At 42.0% G+C, this 17441-nt stretch overlaps 1 protein-coding gene across 1 annotated transcript in view; it reads left to right on the forward strand.

Annotated features, from left to right (window-relative positions):
- Window positions 1–17441, forward strand: part of LOC126091899 (ubiquitin thioesterase otubain-like) — a 71863-nt gene that overhangs the window by 6648 nt on the left and 47774 nt on the right. Inside the window, exon 4 of the mRNA XM_049907198.1 lies at window positions 14605–14689. Within this exon, the coding sequence (XP_049763155.1) occupies window positions 14605–14689 (85 nt within the window). The remainder of the gene's footprint in view (window positions 1–14604; window positions 14690–17441) is intronic.

The following is a 17441-nucleotide window of genomic DNA, read 5'->3' on the forward strand; positions in this document are numbered from 1 at the left end:
ACGCGCGTCCTCTACATGCGGCGCTGTCTGTCAGCCATGCAGCAGCAGCGCCACCTAAGCGACCAGCCAGCCAGCGGCCGCTAGACTCGGACTCGGTGATGATTTAACTGTTAAAGTGACACTCGTCTTACTCTGTTTACTTGATCTGTGACTTTCATGTATTGTGTCGTCCTTGAAATATATTTGTTCAACTTGAAGTTAAAACAATTGGCAACGAGGTAGTGAATTTTTCTTTTTCATCGTTGACCCACGTGTTTGCATGGCTACTTTAGAGCAACTATTGCAAGGTCTCTTAGAACAGCAAACGCTTCTCACAAATGCGATTCTTGATTTCGTCGCAGCATCAAATGCGGGGCGTCTCTCGTCGTCGTCTCTACCTCCTTACAACGAGATGGCGGAAGGCTGGTCTGATGACGAAAAATGTCTTCGAGAGAACTTCTTGGCATTTCATGTCACGGACGACCAAACGTGTAATTCTCTGTTGCTTTCATGGATTCCACCTCAAATGTATCGGTTGTTGTCTCAATTGGCTCCTTTGAAAGATCCTGCATCTTTGTCCTTTGCTGAAATGTGCTCACTTCTGTCTGTCTATTTTCAAAAGCATACGCATGTGGTAGCCTTTCGTATTGCCTTTTATTGTTGTCAAAAACAACCGAATCAATTCTATCACGCTTGGGCTGCTGAACTTCATGGCCTCAGTAGAAAGTGTCAATTGGTTACTGAAGTTCACAAAGAATCCTACGCCGATTCCATGGTACGGGATGCTATTATCAGATCAGCGCCCGACAAAGAAGTTAGGCAACATGCCCTTCAGTTGGCAAATCCGACTCTAGATGAAGTCCTATCCATCGCTCAGTCTTTCGAAATTTCTTGCGCTGCTGGAGCGCAAATAGAGGTATGGGGAGATGTCTGGGAAATACAACCTCTGTGTGCTGTTGATGAAGTGTGTGGCGTGTCCCCGCCGCCCGACGTGGCCGCAGTACACTCCCAAGTGCAGCCTCGGTCTAACCGTAAACAAACCTCTAAGAAACTGCAGCAAAACCCCCGGCAACTTCCTTCGTGTCCGCATTGTTTTACGAAACATTCACGAGAGGATTGTCCACAACGTTGGGCCGTGTGTCACAAATGCAGAAGAAAGGGTCATGTGTCATCCGTTTGCAAATCTGACCGCATACGTGATGTTCATGAACATGGCACTGATACTGATTCTGTGTTGTCTGTCAATTGTACTTCTTCCCTTTCAGGGAAGTTATTCCTCACTGTCCAAATACTTGGTCGAGATATTCGCATGCAGGTGGATACTGGTTCTGCTGCCACTCATCAATTCTCAGACGTATCTTCAAGAATTAGTATCTTCAAGAAGAATATACTAATTCCAATCCCAAAGAAAGCAGGCGTTGACAGATGTGAAAATTGCCGAACTATCAGTTTAATAAGTCACAGCTGCAAAATACTAACGCGAATTCTTTACAGGCGAATGGGCAAAACTGGTAGAAGCCGACTTCGGGGAAGATCAGTTTGGATTCCGTAGAAATGTTGGAACGTGAGGCAATACTGACCTTATGACTTATCTTAGAAGAAAGATTAAGGAAAGGCAAACCTACGTTTTTAGCTTTTGACAATGTTGACTGGAATACTCCTTTCAAATGCTGAAGGTGGCAGGGGTAAAATACAGGGAACGAAAGGCTATTTACAATTTGTACCGAAACCAGATGGCAGTTATAAGAGTCGAGGGGCACGAAAGTGAAGCAGTGGTTGGGAAGGGAGTGAGACAGGGTGGTAGCCTCTCCCCAATGTTATTCAATCTGTATATTGAGCAAGCAGTGAAGGAAACAAAAGAAAAGTTCGGAGTAGGCATTAAAATCCATGGGGAAGAAATAAAAACTTTGAGGTTCGCCGATGACATTGTAATTCTGTCAGAGACAGTAAAGAACTTGGAAGAGCAGCTGAACGGAATGGATAGTGTCTTGAAAGGAGGGTATAAGATGAACATCAACAAAAGCAAAACAAGGATAATGGAATGTAGTCGAATTAAGTCGTGTGATGCTGAGGGAATTAGATTAGGAAATGAGGCACTTAAAGTAGTAAAGGAGTTTTGCTATTTGGGGTGCAAAATAACTGACGATGGCCGAAGTAGAGAAGATATAAAATGTAGACTGGCAATGGCAAGGAAAGTGTTTCTGAAGAAGAGAAATTTGTTAACATCGGGTATAGATTTAAGTGTCAGGAAGTCGTTTCTGAAAGTATTTGTGTGGAGTGTAGCCATGTATGGAAGTGAAACATGGACGATAACTAGTTTAGACAAGAAGAGAATAGAAGCTTTCAAAATGTGGTGCTACAGAAGGATGCTGAAGATTAGATGGGGGAGGTATTGAATAGGATTGGGGAGAAGAGAAGTTTGTGGCACAACTTGACTAGAAGAAGGGGTCGGTTGGTATGACATGTTCTGGGGCATCAAGGGATCACCAATTTAGCATTAGAGGGCAGTGTGGAGGGTAAAAATCATAGAGGGAGATCGTTCTCACTGTTCCCATATTTGTGGTTGACCATAGTAATGCGGAGAATCTTTTTGGTTTCGATGCCTTTCATGATTTTGGGTTCTCCATAGATGACTCTGTCAGTATCGTCTGTGATGCTATTCCTTATGCTCAATTGGATTTCTTGTCGACAATATTTTCGTCCCTTTTTTCTCCTGGGTTAGGCCGCGCAAAGGACCTAGAAGTTCATATCACACTCAAACCCACTGCTCAGCCTAAGTATTTTTGGGCTCGCCCTTTCCTGGGGCCCTTCGTGATCAGGTGAAACGGGAGCTGGATCATCTCACTGCTTCAGGGGTCTTGCTTCCTGTCACTTCCAATGAGTGGTCCTTTTCTGTCATTGTCGTTGCTAAGCCAAATGGTGATATTCGTCTCTGTAGCGATTTCAAAGCCACTGTAAATGCTCAATGCCTTATCGACACTTACCATATGCCTCGACGTGCAGAATTGTTCACTAAACTTGCTAGAGGCCAGTATTTTTCTAAACTTGACCTGTCAGAAGCTTATCATCAACTTCCTCTCGATGCTGCCTCCCGGCAGTTTCTGGTCCTTAACACGCCTTTCAGCCTCTATCAATACCAACGATTGCCATTCAGGGTTGCCAGCACCCCTGCTCTCTTTCAGCGATTCTTGGAACAATTACTGCTCACTGTCCCTGGGTGTATAAATTACATGGACGACATTGTTGTCACAGGCTCCACCACTGAAGAACATCTTCAGAATCTCCGCACAGTTTTTCATGTCTTACAGACTGCTGGTCTTAAGTGTAATCTTCAGAAATCAAAATTTTTTCAGGCATCTATCACGTACTTGGGGTTTCAACTCTCTCGGGATGGCATTCGTCTGCTTCAGTAAACTGTCGCTGCGATCAATGCCCTTCCTCGCCCTACATCTGTTAAGGGACTGCAGGCCTTCTTGGGGAAAATAGCATACTGTCACAAGTTTTTACCGTCTGCTGCTTCGGTAGCTCAGCCATTGCATCGCCTGTTGCAGAAAAACGTGCCTTTTCACTGGTCTGCATCATGCGATGCGGCTTTCCAGAATTTGAAGACTATGCTGAAACAGGCCCCGTGCCTGGCTACTTATCGACCTGGCCAACATCTTTTTCTTGCCACGGACGCCTCTCAATACGGGGTTGGTGCAGTCCTTGCGCACCGTTTTTGTAACGGTTCTGAACAACCCATAGCTTATGCCTCCAAAACGCTCACGGATGCCCAACAGAAGTATTCTCAAATTGAAAAAGAAGCTTTGGCCATTATTTATGCTCTTCATAATAAGTTTGGTGTTTTTCTCTATGGATCCAAATTTCATCTTACTACGGATCACAAACCACTTGTTTCCTTGTTTCATCCATCAACGTCACTTCCCGACAAGGCTGCACACCGCCTCCAGCATTGGGCTCTTTACTTGTCTCATTTCAATTATGCGATTCATTTCCGGCTGATGGCTCAACATGCGAATGCTGATGCACTGTCTCGCCTTCCCATGGGTCCTGATCTGGCATTCGTTAGGGACGAACTTGTGTGTTTCCACCTGGATGTTGCCGAGCAGCGGGTTGTGGACGGGTTTCCCATCACCGGGGACCGGCTGGCGGCTGTTACGGGTTCTAACCCTAGCCTCTCCCGGGTTTCATGCTGTTTTCAGAAGGGTTGGCCAGATCGTCTGTCCGCTAAGACTTCTGATCCGTTGCGGAACTACTTCGCTTTACGTTACTGCCTCACGGCTAGGGATGGTGTAATCCTCCTTTCCAACGAAAATGCTTCGCCGCGTGTTGTGGTACCTGCGTCTTTGCGTGCTTCGGTCTTGCGCCTCCTTCACCAAAGGCACTGGGGTGTCTCTCGCACAAAATCTCTGGCGCGCCGTCATGTGTACTGGCCCGGCATCGACTTTGAAATTACACACACGGTCGCTGCCTGCGGCCCTTCTGCGTCACAGGCCGCCTCCCCTAAGTCATCTTTGTCACCTTGGTCTTCGCCTGAGAAGCCCTGGGAGCGTATTCATGCTGACTTCGCAGGACCCTTTTTAGGTACTTATTGGCTTCTCGTTATTGACGCCTACTCTAATTTTCCTTTCATTGTCCGTTGCATGTCGCCTACCACCGCGGCAACCACCAATGCTCTAGCTTGCATTTTCTCTTTGGGAGGCCTTCCCTCCACTCTTGTTACTGATAATGGTCCACAATTTGCCTCTTCCGATTTTGCGGATTTTTGTGCCCGTCATGGCGTCATGCATGTCACTGCCCCTCCGTTCCAGCCAGAGTCAAACGGTGAGGCTGAACGACTGGTCCGCAGATGAGGAACCTCCTGACTTCTTCTGCTGCTGCTGCTGATGATGCGCTTCTCCAATTTCTGGCTGCTTACCGTTTCACCCCCATGGGCGACCGCAGCCCGGCTGAGCTCTTACACGGCCAAAAGCCTCGCACGCTACTTCATCTTCTGCGGCCTTCCACCTCACGTCCGCGGGTGCCTTTGCTTGGCTGGTTCACTGCTGTATGGGTACGGGGGTATGGCAGGCGGCCAAAATGGAGTCCTGGCCGCATCTTACGACACCGTGGCCGACGCCTGTATGAAATCCAGACGGACATGGGTGTTGCAGTGAGTCATTCAGACCAGCTTCAGCCTTTTGTGCCGGCAATGCATGTTCTGGATGCCGCTACACCACCTTCAGCTCTACCTGATGCTCGGGATCCTGGAAACTCTCATTACTCACAACGAAGTCCTCTCACCATATCGGTGCCAGCACAAGAACTGACGCCAACAGGAGACTTGCCCATGCAGGAACCCGATGACCATCATCTCTCGTTCTGGATGCCGCTACACCACCTTCAGCTCTACCTGATGCTCGGGATCCTGGAAACTCTCATTACTCACAACGAAGTCCTCTCACCATATCGGTGCCAGCACAAGAACTGACGCCAACAGGAGACTTGCCCATGCAGGAACCCGATGACCATCATCTCTCGGAGCAACTCTACTCACCTTCTCCTACGGACACGGACACATCGCCCATGTCTCCTGTTATAACAACCGGACTTTCCGCAACTGGCAGATTGGTGCACAGGGCCCCAGCAGATTCGACCCCCACGTCTCCTGTCATCTCGACCCGTTATCATCAGGGACAATTCCGTCTGTACGGGAAGCCGCCTCCTCAAGACTTTACGGCCAGTCAATCAACACCTATGGACGTTAGCAATCTACAGGCCACCTCCATCAAGACCTGTGCAAAAACTTCAAAGAGGGGAAAAGTGTTGTGACTCGCCGATCTTTCAAAGTGCCGCTGCACAGTTACACGTGTCCTCTACATGCGGTGCTGCCTGACAGCCATGTAGCAGCAGCGCCACCTAAGCGGCCAGCCAGCCAGCCAGCCAGCGGCCGCTAGACTCTGATTCAGTGATGATTTGACTGTTAAAGTGACACGCGTCTTACTCTGTTCACTTGATATGTGACTTTCATGTATTGCGTCGTCCTTGAAATATATTTGTTCAACTTGAAGTTAAAACAGTTCCATGTTGAGTAATTATGGTCCTTTTTTAAAACATGAAATACAAAATAACAGTTCTTATATATGAGCACTACAGATTCCACAGGCTGTGATTGTGCAGAGACAGGCTCCTCAAGTTTTTTCACAAGATTCAAAAGCATTTTAGTAAGTTATGTTTACGTTGAACAGCCTTTGATAAAGCTTATTGTCATTTACTCAAAATAATAAATACTTCTAGTTTATTGAATTCTGTATGAGACTGCACTGAAAATCAATTAGGCAGTGCAGTGATCTTACCAAAGCTGAAGTAGGATCAAGTGTTCTCCAGAAAACGTTCATTCACAGCACATACATCTAATTTTTATAAGACTCTTAAGATTGTTTCAGCCAACACTACTGTATACACAAAGATGACAACAGTAGAAAATTATAGCAAAATGCAAAAGATTTGTATATTATTATTGCTTAGTGGAAGAGTGGTAGCTGATATGCCACACAAGCAACTGTAATCTTATGCATCTCTATATGTATTTGAGAGTGTAGGGAACACCAATAGGGTTCCAGTTCTGGGATAAGTTTTAATGACTTTATAGAGGACAGATAAATAGATGAAATTCGAGGCATTTTTTTGTCCTAGAGATGAGAATGTTGCTTATAACTATGGGGGGACATCGATTTATGGCACAAAATGAAGAACATAGGAATAAATTCATCAATCGGAAACCCATATGGATACTCCCCATTAAAGTATGATGACAAATGCAGAAAATTTTTGTGTAATAAGCGGTCTCCCTCACCCACCCTCTCTGAATTTCGTGTGTGTGTGTGTGGGGGGGGGGGGGGGGGGGATGGGGGGGGGGGGCGCAATAGAGAGATGAATAAATCTCAGTAACCTTATGTACAACAATAGGAGTCTACAATAAATGCACTCTTCTTAATAAGTTAAAATTTTAAAGAAAAAAAGGCCTGTTTGCGATGGGTGTAATTACAATAGCTGAAATGAAATTGTCTTATAACAGTGATTTCTGCAGTAGGAATTGTATAATATTTCATTTGGGATATAAGAACCATGGACCTTGCCGTTGGTGGGGAGGCTTGCGTGCCTCAGCGATGCAGATAGCCGTACCGTAGGTGCAACCACAACGGAGGGGTATCTGTTGAGAGGCCAGACAAACATGTGGTTCCTGAAGAGGGGCAGCAGCCTTTTCAGTAGTTGCAGGGGCAACAGTCTGGATGATTGACTGATCTGGACTTGTAACACTAACCAAAACGGCCTTGCTGTGCTGGTACTGCGAACGGCTGAAAGCAAGGGGAAACTACAGCCGTAATTTTTCCCGAGAGCATGCAGCTTTCTGTATGGTTAAATGATGATGACGTCCTCTTGGGTAAAATATTCCGGAGGTAAAATAGTCCCCCATTCGGATCTCCGGGCGGGGACTACTCAAGAGGAAATCGTTATCAGGAGAAAGAAAACTGATGTTCTACAGATCGGAGCGTGGAATGTCAGCTCCCTTAATTGGGCAGGTAGGTTAGAAAACTTAAAAAGGGAAATGGATAGGTTAAAGTTAGATATAGTGAGAATAGTGAAGTTCGGTGGCAGCAGGACCAAGACTTCTGGTCAGGTGAATACAGGGTTATAAATACAAAATCAAATAGGGGTAATGCAGGAGTCGGTATAATAATGAATAAAAAAACAGGAGTGCGGGTAAGCTACAACAAACAGCATAGTGAACGCATTATTGTGGCCAAGATAGATACAAAGCCCACGCCTACTACAGTAGTACAAGTTTATAGGCCAACTAGCTCTGCAGATGACGAAGTAATTGAAGAAATGTATTATGAAATAAAAGAAATTACTCAGGTAGTGAAGGGAGATGAAAATCTAATAGTCATGGGTGACTGGAATTCGGTAGTAGGAAAAGGGAGAGAAGGAAACGTAGTAGGTGAATATGGATTGGGGCTAAGAAATGAAAGAGGAAGCCGCCTGGTAGAATTTTGCACAGAGCACAACTTAATCATAGCTAATACTTGGTTCAAGAATCATAAAAGAAGGTTGTATACATGAAAGAAGCCTGGATATACTGACAGGTTTCAGATTGATTACATAATGTTAAGACAGAGATTTAGGAACCAGGTTTTAAATTGTAAGACATTTCCAGGGGCAGATGTGGACTCTGACCACAATCTATTGGTTATGAACTGTAGATTAAAACTGAAGAAACTGCAAAAAGGTGGGAATTTAAGGAGATGGGACCTGGATAAACTGACTAAACCAGAGGTTGTAGAGAGTTTCAGGGAGAGCATAAGGGAACAATTGACAGGAATGGGGGAAAGAAATGCAGTAGAAGAAGAATGGGTAGCTTTGAGGGATAAAGTAGTGAAGGCAGCAGGGGATCAAGTAGGTAAAAAGACAAGGGCTAGTAGAAATCCTTGGGCAACAGAAGAAATATTGAATTTAATTGACGAAAGGAGAAAATATAAAAATGCAGTAATTGACGCAGGCAAAAAGGAATACAAACGTCTCAAAAACAAGATCGACAGGAAGTGCAAAATGGCTAAGCAGGGATGGCTAGAGGACAAATGTAAGGATGTAGAGGGTTATCTCACTAGGGGTAAGATAGATACTGCCTACAGGAAAATTAAAGAGACCTTTGGAGAACTGAGAACCACTTGTATGACTCTCAAGAGCTCAGATGGAAACCCAGTTCTAAGCAAAGAAGGGAAAGCAGAAAGGTGGAGGGAGTATGTAGAGGGCCTATACAAGGGCAATGTACTTGAGGACAATATTATGGAAATGGAAGAGGATGTAGATGAAGATGAAATGGGAGATATGATACTGCGTGAAGAGTTTGACAGAGCACTGAAAGACCTGGGTCAAAACAAGGCCCCGGGAGTAGACAACATTCCATTAGAACTACTGACGACCTTGGGAGAGCCAGTCATGACAAAACTCTACCATCTGGTGAGCAAGATGTATGAGACAGGCGAAATACCGTGAGACTTCAAAAAGGATATAATAATTCCGATCCCAAAGAAAGCATATGCTGACAGATGTGAAAATTACTGAACAATCAGTCTAATAAGTCACGGATGCAAAATACTAAAGTGTATTCTCTACAGACGAATGGGAAAAACTGGTAGAAGCTGACCTCGGGGAAGATCAGTTTGGATTCCGTAGAAATGTTGGAACACGTGAGGCAATACTGACCCTACGACTTATCTTAGAAGCTAGATTAAGGAAAGGCAAACCTACGTTTCTAGCATTTGTAGACTTAGAGAAAGCTTTTGACAATGTTGACTGGAATACTCTCTTTCAAATTCTGAAGGTGGCAGGGGTAAAATACAGGGAGCGAAAGGCTATTTACAATTTGTACAGAAACCAGATGGCAGTTATAAGGGCCGAGGGGCACGAAAGGGAAGCAGTGATTGGGAAGGGAGTGAGACAGGGTTGTAGCCTATCCCCGATGTTATCCAGTCTGTGTATTGAGCAAGCAGTGAAGGAAACAAAAGAAAAATTTGGCATAGGTATTAAAATCCATGGGGAAGAAATAAAAACTTTGAGATTCCCGATGACATTGTAATTCTATCAGAGACAACAAAGGACTTGGAAGAGCAGTTGAACGGAAAGGACAGTGTCATGAAAGGATGGTATAAGATGAACTTCAACAAAAGCAAAACGAGGATAATGCAATGTAGTCGAATTAAGTCAGGTGATGCTGAGGGAATTAGATTAGGAAATGAGACACTTAAAGTAGTAAAGGAGTTTTGCTATTTGGGGAGCAAAATAACTGATGATGGTCGAAGTAGAGAGGATATAAAATGTAGACTGGCAATGGCAAGGAAAGCGTTTCTGAAGAAGAGAAATTTGTTAATATCGAGTATTGATTTAGGTGTCAGGAAATCGTTTCTGAAAGTATTTGTATGGAGCGTAGCCATGTATGGAAGTGAAACACGGATGATAACTAGTTTGGACAAGAAGAGAATAGAAGCTTTCAAAATGTGGTGCTACAGAAGAATGTTGAAGATTAGATGGGTAGATCATATAACTAATGAGGAGGTATTGAATAGGATTGGGGAGAAGAGAAGTTTGTGGCCCAACTTAACTAGAAGAAGGGATCAGTTGGTACAACATGTTTTGAGGCATCAAGGGATCACCAATTTAGTATTGGAGGGCAGCGTGGAGGGTAAAAAGCGTAGAGGGAGACTGAGAGATGAATACACTAAACAGATTCAGAAGGGTGTAGGTTGCAGTAGGTACTGGGAGATGAAGCAGCTTGCACAGGATAGAGTAGCATGGAGAGCTGCATCAAACCAGTCTCAGGTCTGAAGACCACAACAGCATAATAAAGAACAGAGCAGAACAAGTGGTGGTGTGCTAGGCAGAGTGTCGGGACAGATAATGAAAGGATACGAGCAGTACACCTGTGGACTGTTTGAAGAACTAATACACCAGGAGAACACAAAACCATCAGTGGCTTAGAATGTAAACTTTAATGCGTGCCTCCACTCAGAATGAAGACAGTGTGGGAAAATTATCAGTGATCTGAATGAAGTCGCTAGTGGTACTAAGGATGATTTAAACCTCTTTGTAATGGGTGACTGGAATGCTGCTGTAGGTGAAGGGGACAGTAGTTAAATAATTAGACACTTTGCATTTGGAGAAAAGAATTAACAGACAAGTGGGTTGGTTGAGTTCTGAATCAGAAATATACTTTCGGTGGGTTCAGTGTCATCTACATAAATGATGTGGTTAGAATGCCCCAGGAGACGTACAATTTTGACCCTGCGTCAGATTCATGATTGGGCCATATTTTCAGGCACTGTTGATAAAAAGCACTATTTTAAACAACACAATCTTCATAAAGTCTCCACAGTTTTAGGGTACTACCTTTAAATGCCTCACTGACATTTAAAAAAAATTATTTTGTATTTTTTTATGCATAGGATGAACAGATAGGTGCATAGTACAGTTTTAAATAATCAAGATAATCCTGGCAAGTTTAAACTTAAATTTGAGACCCGAGTTTCTCCTGGCATGTACAATGTACAAATAATTTACAGGAATGCAGCTGTTTGACACTGTCAGTAACTGCAGATATTTTGACAGGACCACACCCTCTCATTTTCAAGGCAAAACTGCAGTAAGTAAGTGCTATGCAAGGGAATTTAAAACCTCGGTTTTCAGAACAATACCAGAAAGATGTACCCGTGCGCCACACACACACACACACACACACACACACACACACACACACACGCGTGTCAGAAGTTATTGATAGTGAAAATTAACAACCGAGGTGAGTTTGACAAGGGAGAAAGCGGGACACCATGCAGAATTTAAGCAAAACCTCTATCTCTCTTTATAAGGCCACTTAATAATTTAATTTCAACTACTTCCTTAATAAATTATCCCAATTAGGTGGAAATGCATGCTAGAATCTCCTTGTTGTTATATTCCATAGGACGACTGGTGCCAAGACAATGTTCTGCAGTAGCAGATTTGCTCGGCTGCTGTAAACCTGTGTGATGCTTACGCACAGTACACCAATCCAACAGATACAGTAGACAGCCACCTAACACCAACCAAAATCATTCTTTATGGAACCTAAAAAGACCCTAATTTTAGATGGTGGTTGAAAAATTCATTTCACATTATATTTTTGCAAAATATGACCAATCCTGCCGGAAATACTCCCTTTGAAAGCTAAAAGGTCATAGAATTGTGATGCCATCTCAGTATTATCATCTCTCACTTGGCGCACAATTGGTCAATCTGTCTTTTCAGTATAACCATTCTGACAAAAGATGACCTCAAGATGGGCTATCTCATCTAACAAACTCTCACTGTCTGAGAGGATGTGAGCAGTGTGAACCAAGGTACGAAGTACACCTTCGTGCTGAGCCAGATGGTGACAACTATCGATTTGTAGATACAAGTAGGGTGAGTAGGCTTTCTATAAGTGACATGTCCGAAAGTACCATCAACCTTCTTTCTGACCAATACGTAAAGGAAGGGAAGACAGCAAGCCTTTTCCATCTCCATCATGAAACAAATGTTTGTGTGGACTGAATTTAGGTGTTCTCATTGAAGCAGAGGAGTGTAATAATTTTGTGGAATCACTCTCAACATTTAATCCATTGTAAAATTACGCTCCCCAAGAAAGGCTATCCAAGGAAACAATTCTAATTCAAACAGCTCCTCTGGTGTACATGATATCTATCATTGCCTCTCAGTTCCCTGAAACATTTGATTCTGTGTGTTTTTTATAATACACAAAATCGATTCGTCAAAAAGAATTCAGGAGGCACTAATGACAGAGTCATCCACTTCATGGAGGTACATGCAGTGGGCCCTTCTGTCTCCTTCAGGATGTTCAAAGCAGCTCCTCTTCCAGGCAACAGTGTGTTAGTGACACTCCGTTCCAGTCCTTGTATACCCATCATCTTTGCTGTTGTGCCACTTTACTGAGTCTGTGGTGGCAAGAAATGAGATGAGGAGACATCTAATGATACTAACCCCTCCTCAGTCTTGCTATCTTCATAATCGGCTGTCTCTGACAGGAAATCACCATCTGAATCTGATAATTCACTTTCTGATGCAGTATCTGAGTTCTCCAGAATACACAAAATCTGGCACGCTAAATTGAAAATTGTTGTTTCAGGCAGAAAAACACTAACTTAAGAGGCGAGTACAAGTGACAACTTACGAAATACCACTGAAAAGTTATGTTACAATGTTAATTGTGAGAACTCCAATAATGTTTGGATTTAGTTGTAGAATCATCATTTGAGGCTGCGATTGTTGACCAAAGCAAAATGCAAAGCAAGTACCTTTATAATTATGGGCATAATAATATTTTAGAATGGTGGTATACTAGGTGTCAGTTGACTCCTCTGACTGTTCTAGAAGTAGTTCATTACATTTCCATGAACTTCGTGGAATAACTCTCAACATTTAATTCCCTTAGCCTAGGAATTGCAATTACGAACAATTTAAATTGGTAAGAGCACAGAGAAAATGTGGGAACACAAACCAAAGACTGTGTTTCATTGGCAGAGCACTTAGAGAATGTAACAGATATACTAAAGTGACTGCGTGCACTACACTTGTCCATCCTGTTTTGGAGTAGTGCTGTGTGGTCTGAGATCCTTACCAGATAGGATTAATGGAGTACATTGAGACAGTTTAAAGAACAGCTGGACATTTGGTGAGAGGGAGAGTGTCACAGACATGATGTAGGATTTGGGGTGGACATCACTAAAACAAAGACGTTTTCCGTTGCATTGGAATCTTCTCACGAAATTTCGATCATCAACTTACTCTTCTGAATGTGAAAATATTTTGATGATGACGGCCTACATAGGGAGAAACAAGGGAAGTCAGAGCGCACATGGAAATATATAGGTGTTCGTTTTTTCTGTGCACTGTTCGAGATTGGAGTAATAGAGAATTATTTTGAAGGTGGTTTGATGAACCCTCTGCCATGCACTTAAGTGTGATTTTCAGAGTATTCATGTAGATGTAGAAATTGTGAAAATTCAACAAAGTGCAGTATGCTGTTGGCAAAAGTAGGAAAAATCATAAGTTTTGGAGGAAAGATGTTAAAAACTGAATGCTATTTTGTGGAAAAAGTTGAGAGGTGTCTTTTGACCTCTCCTGCTATTCTAGTGCTGAGGGTTTAACCTCCCACATTCCATCCCATACAGTGCATTATTATTATTAATGACACCATCCTTCTGAGAACTCATGTACCAGAGAGGGACTGTTTTGTATCTGGGAACTTTTACTCGTCATTCCACTATCATTAAACCAAACAGTAGAGCTACATGTAATTGAGAATTAGTACGGCTGTAGTTTCATTTGCTTTTGCCTCTTTGCAGTACCAACATAGAGTCAAAGGGACAGGAAAGAATTATCCTGAAAAGGCTGCTGCCCCTTCAGGAACCATATGTTTATGTGGCCTCCCCACAGATAAATCTCCATGGGGCTGCATCTGTTGTGGACTTATATGTATTGTTGAGGCATTGAAGCCATCTCATTCTGGCAAGATCCATGACTCATAGGAGGGTTTAACCCAAATGTGTAGGACAGTATGTATGTTCTTATCAGTCATTTGCACAAAAAACACAAGGTTAAAGTAACATGCTGAGAGGTTGAAGTAACATGCTGAGAGGTTGAAGTAACATGCTGAGCTGTCAAATGTACCTGAATATCTCTCTCTGAAAATTAATGAGGATAGACATGGAATTGCATCAAACATTATTTTTCTATGAATACTGGAAATGGTGCACAGCAGGTGGAATGAGGTCAACAATAGCACTGTGTCTGCTGTTGTATTACAGTATTGTTTACCGTCATGTTTTTGCAGATGTTGCTGGAAACATAGTATTCTTTTTCCAGAGTCTTGTGACTTACATAGATTTAGGAGTGGAGAATCAAGAAGCAAAGCAAAATTTAGTCATTAATAATAATTTCATGTCAAGATAGTTTTTCATCTGTGGACGTATCATTGTATATTTGTAGCTACAAATTGTGAAGCAGTGCCTTTTTGTTTGCATTCTGTTATAAAAGTATTTTAATTTTCAGATTTCGTGATTGGGCACTCAAAAGCAAGGATAATTTAGTTGCTCTGGGTTTTCCAGAATTCACAGTTGAAGATTTTCACGATACTGTAAGTAAGTTTATGAAGAAATTAAAATGTAGAATAATATGTGGTAAGAATGATACTGTTTTTTAAGCTATGGTAAAGGGGAAAAAATGCATTGGCACAATATTCTTTAGCATTATAATAAACAAGATAACTTGCAAGAGTATTTCTGAATGGAATAGACAATATTATGAAAAGCTACCTGCCATATAGTGGAGAGGTTGAGTCACAGACAGGCACAACAAAAAGACTGCTGTATAAGCATGTTTTCAGCCAGAAGGCCTTCTTCCAAACTAAACAACATACACAAACACACTCATGCAAACACAACTCGCACACACATGACCACAGTCTCCGACTGGGCTCGGCATTGAGACAGTTGTCGTGTGTGTGTGAGTTGCGTTTGTGTGCTCACACATCTAATTCAGAAGAAAACCCTTTTTCCGAAAGCTTGCTTGTTTAGCAGTCTTTCTTTGTTGTGCCTGTCTGCGACTCTACATGTCCACTGTATGGTGAGTAGCAATCTTATCTTTTTCATAATATTGTGAAAACAGTACTTTTTCACACTTCAACAGAGTTGAGATTGTATTCCAGAGAAGATATGACACAAAAAAATTGTTCTTTGGGATGCATTTTATGAGTTGAAAGTAAATGGGCATTGGTAATGAATGTGTGTCGTCTTTTTATTTTTTTGGAGGGGGGGGGGGCAAAGTAGGTCTGAAATGGTAGGAAAGAAATTTAATGTTCATTAATTGTAAAACAATTGGTTTTATCAAAGGAGATTGTAATAGTTGCTAATCCATTATGTTCAGAAATTGAATTTGTACGGTTAAAAATGGTCACAATAATTTTTTGGTGGGAGGGGAGGATGGAGTTGATACAGTATTTTAAAACATGGCTTACTGTCTTCGTTAATATGTTGTAGTATCAGTTTCCAGTTTAAGTGCTCTCCCTTTAACACTGTTGGAAACTTGGAAACTAAATCAGAGTTCTCTTGCCCGCATCTTTACATACCTGGGAATAAATTAATCACAATTGTATGTTGCCTAGAAAGTTCCTTGCATATTTTAGCACAGCAGATATTGTTGGAACTAGATGTGACTGGATTCTGAACTGAAATACAGTGGCAAACTAAACATACTCTGTAATACTAAGACAGGAAAAAAAGGGGAAAATAACCTTGTAATTGGTGTCTGCTTCAGGAATATTATTTCAAAGATAAAACAGGATTTTAAATATGTAGGGCATTACGTTTGTCTAGGCTGCTGTCAAATCGTCAGACTCTCAAGAAATGTCAACAATTATTATAAGTTCAGTGTATAAAGAATCTCTTGCCATGTCATTACTGCAATTTGATTAGTAGTACTATGGAAGTTGGGTAGTTCATAATCAGCATTATTATATTACTATTAGTATAACTACTGACGAGATTTGAACACATTAGGATTTAGTGAAAAATGTGCAGGTGCCACAGCTAGGCAGCAGTTTCTCATAGGAAGTAGACAAGATTAAACCGATGCAGAACATTATAAATGGAAGTGAAAGAAAGTAACTGCTCAGCAGACTGTGGAAGCCTTCTTTTATTAAAACAGTAAGAAACAAGTATAGATTCACTGGAAGGGAAATTGAAATAACAATAAGAGTAGCAGAACTGTGGTCCTTAGAGTAGCAGTGCATCTAATACATAACATGCGCAGTCAAACAAGGAACAGGAATTCAGCCAGAACCAGGAAGATGGAACTATGTGAAAACACACAACATGCAGGATTAGCCCAATAGTAACAAGTCAAAATTGAAATTGCTAGATACTGACAATAAACTGCTAGAAAGTTATAAGCAAAAAGAGTTAAATTCTTAAACCATGCAGAGCATATGGAAAAATAAGACCTAGAAAGGGACAACAGAAGTGAGAACATGATGAGGTAGGGGGAGATAGCAGCATAAAAATAAGATAAAATAAGCTTAGTAATAGTAATATCTTAAATGTATAAATAATAATTGATGTACAGAGTGAATGCAAAAGTAAGTATAAGGCGAACAAGAATGCTTGGAAAAACATGAAGAAGTGAAGGCAGGACTTCAAAAGATAGTAAATACACCACACATGGACTCTCCCTTATTTTAATTATGCAGGGTTGGCCTGTTGTGAATCTGGGGTGTGAGATACAGACAGTAGTAATGGCATGCTGAGGTCCACAGATATCTAGTGAATCATGGAACATTATTGTGGACAGTATAACAAGAATTCCTTGTAAGGTCTTATCTTTATACGACATAAGCTAAGGCTGTGAAACTTTTCGTGAAGCAGTTGTTTAATAGATTGTAGTTCAATTATTTATAGGATAATTAGACAGAAACACTGTTGTATGGGAAGAGACCTACTTGCACAAAGCTCATGTGGAAAGTTCAGAGAGACACCAACATGTAATAGGTAATAGATCGCTGCTGCTGCTGCGCTGCTGCAATGAAGTACAATGCTTGATGTGGTGGTGGTGGGGGTATTCCTCTATAGATCAATTTTACAAGGATATTGGACTTGTTGTGACTGTTTGCCTTCTTTATTTCTTCATTGATTGTCCTCTGTGTCGACGTACTGCGTTGCTATGCTGGCTGAAATATGGGGTTTGTAATTCTGACACTGACTACTGTAAATAATGTAGCAGACAGGTGCACAGTTACGTTTCACACTGCTTTAATTTCACTGTTTACAACCCCCCAATAATACACAGTTATATGGCCAGTGCACTATTGTTTAACTTTCAACAAGCCTCATTAA

This window comes from Schistocerca cancellata, chromosome 7 (assembly GCF_023864275.1).
Source record: "Schistocerca cancellata isolate TAMUIC-IGC-003103 chromosome 7, iqSchCanc2.1, whole genome shotgun sequence".
Classification (NCBI taxonomy): Eukaryota; Metazoa; Arthropoda; class Insecta; order Orthoptera; family Acrididae; genus Schistocerca; species Schistocerca cancellata.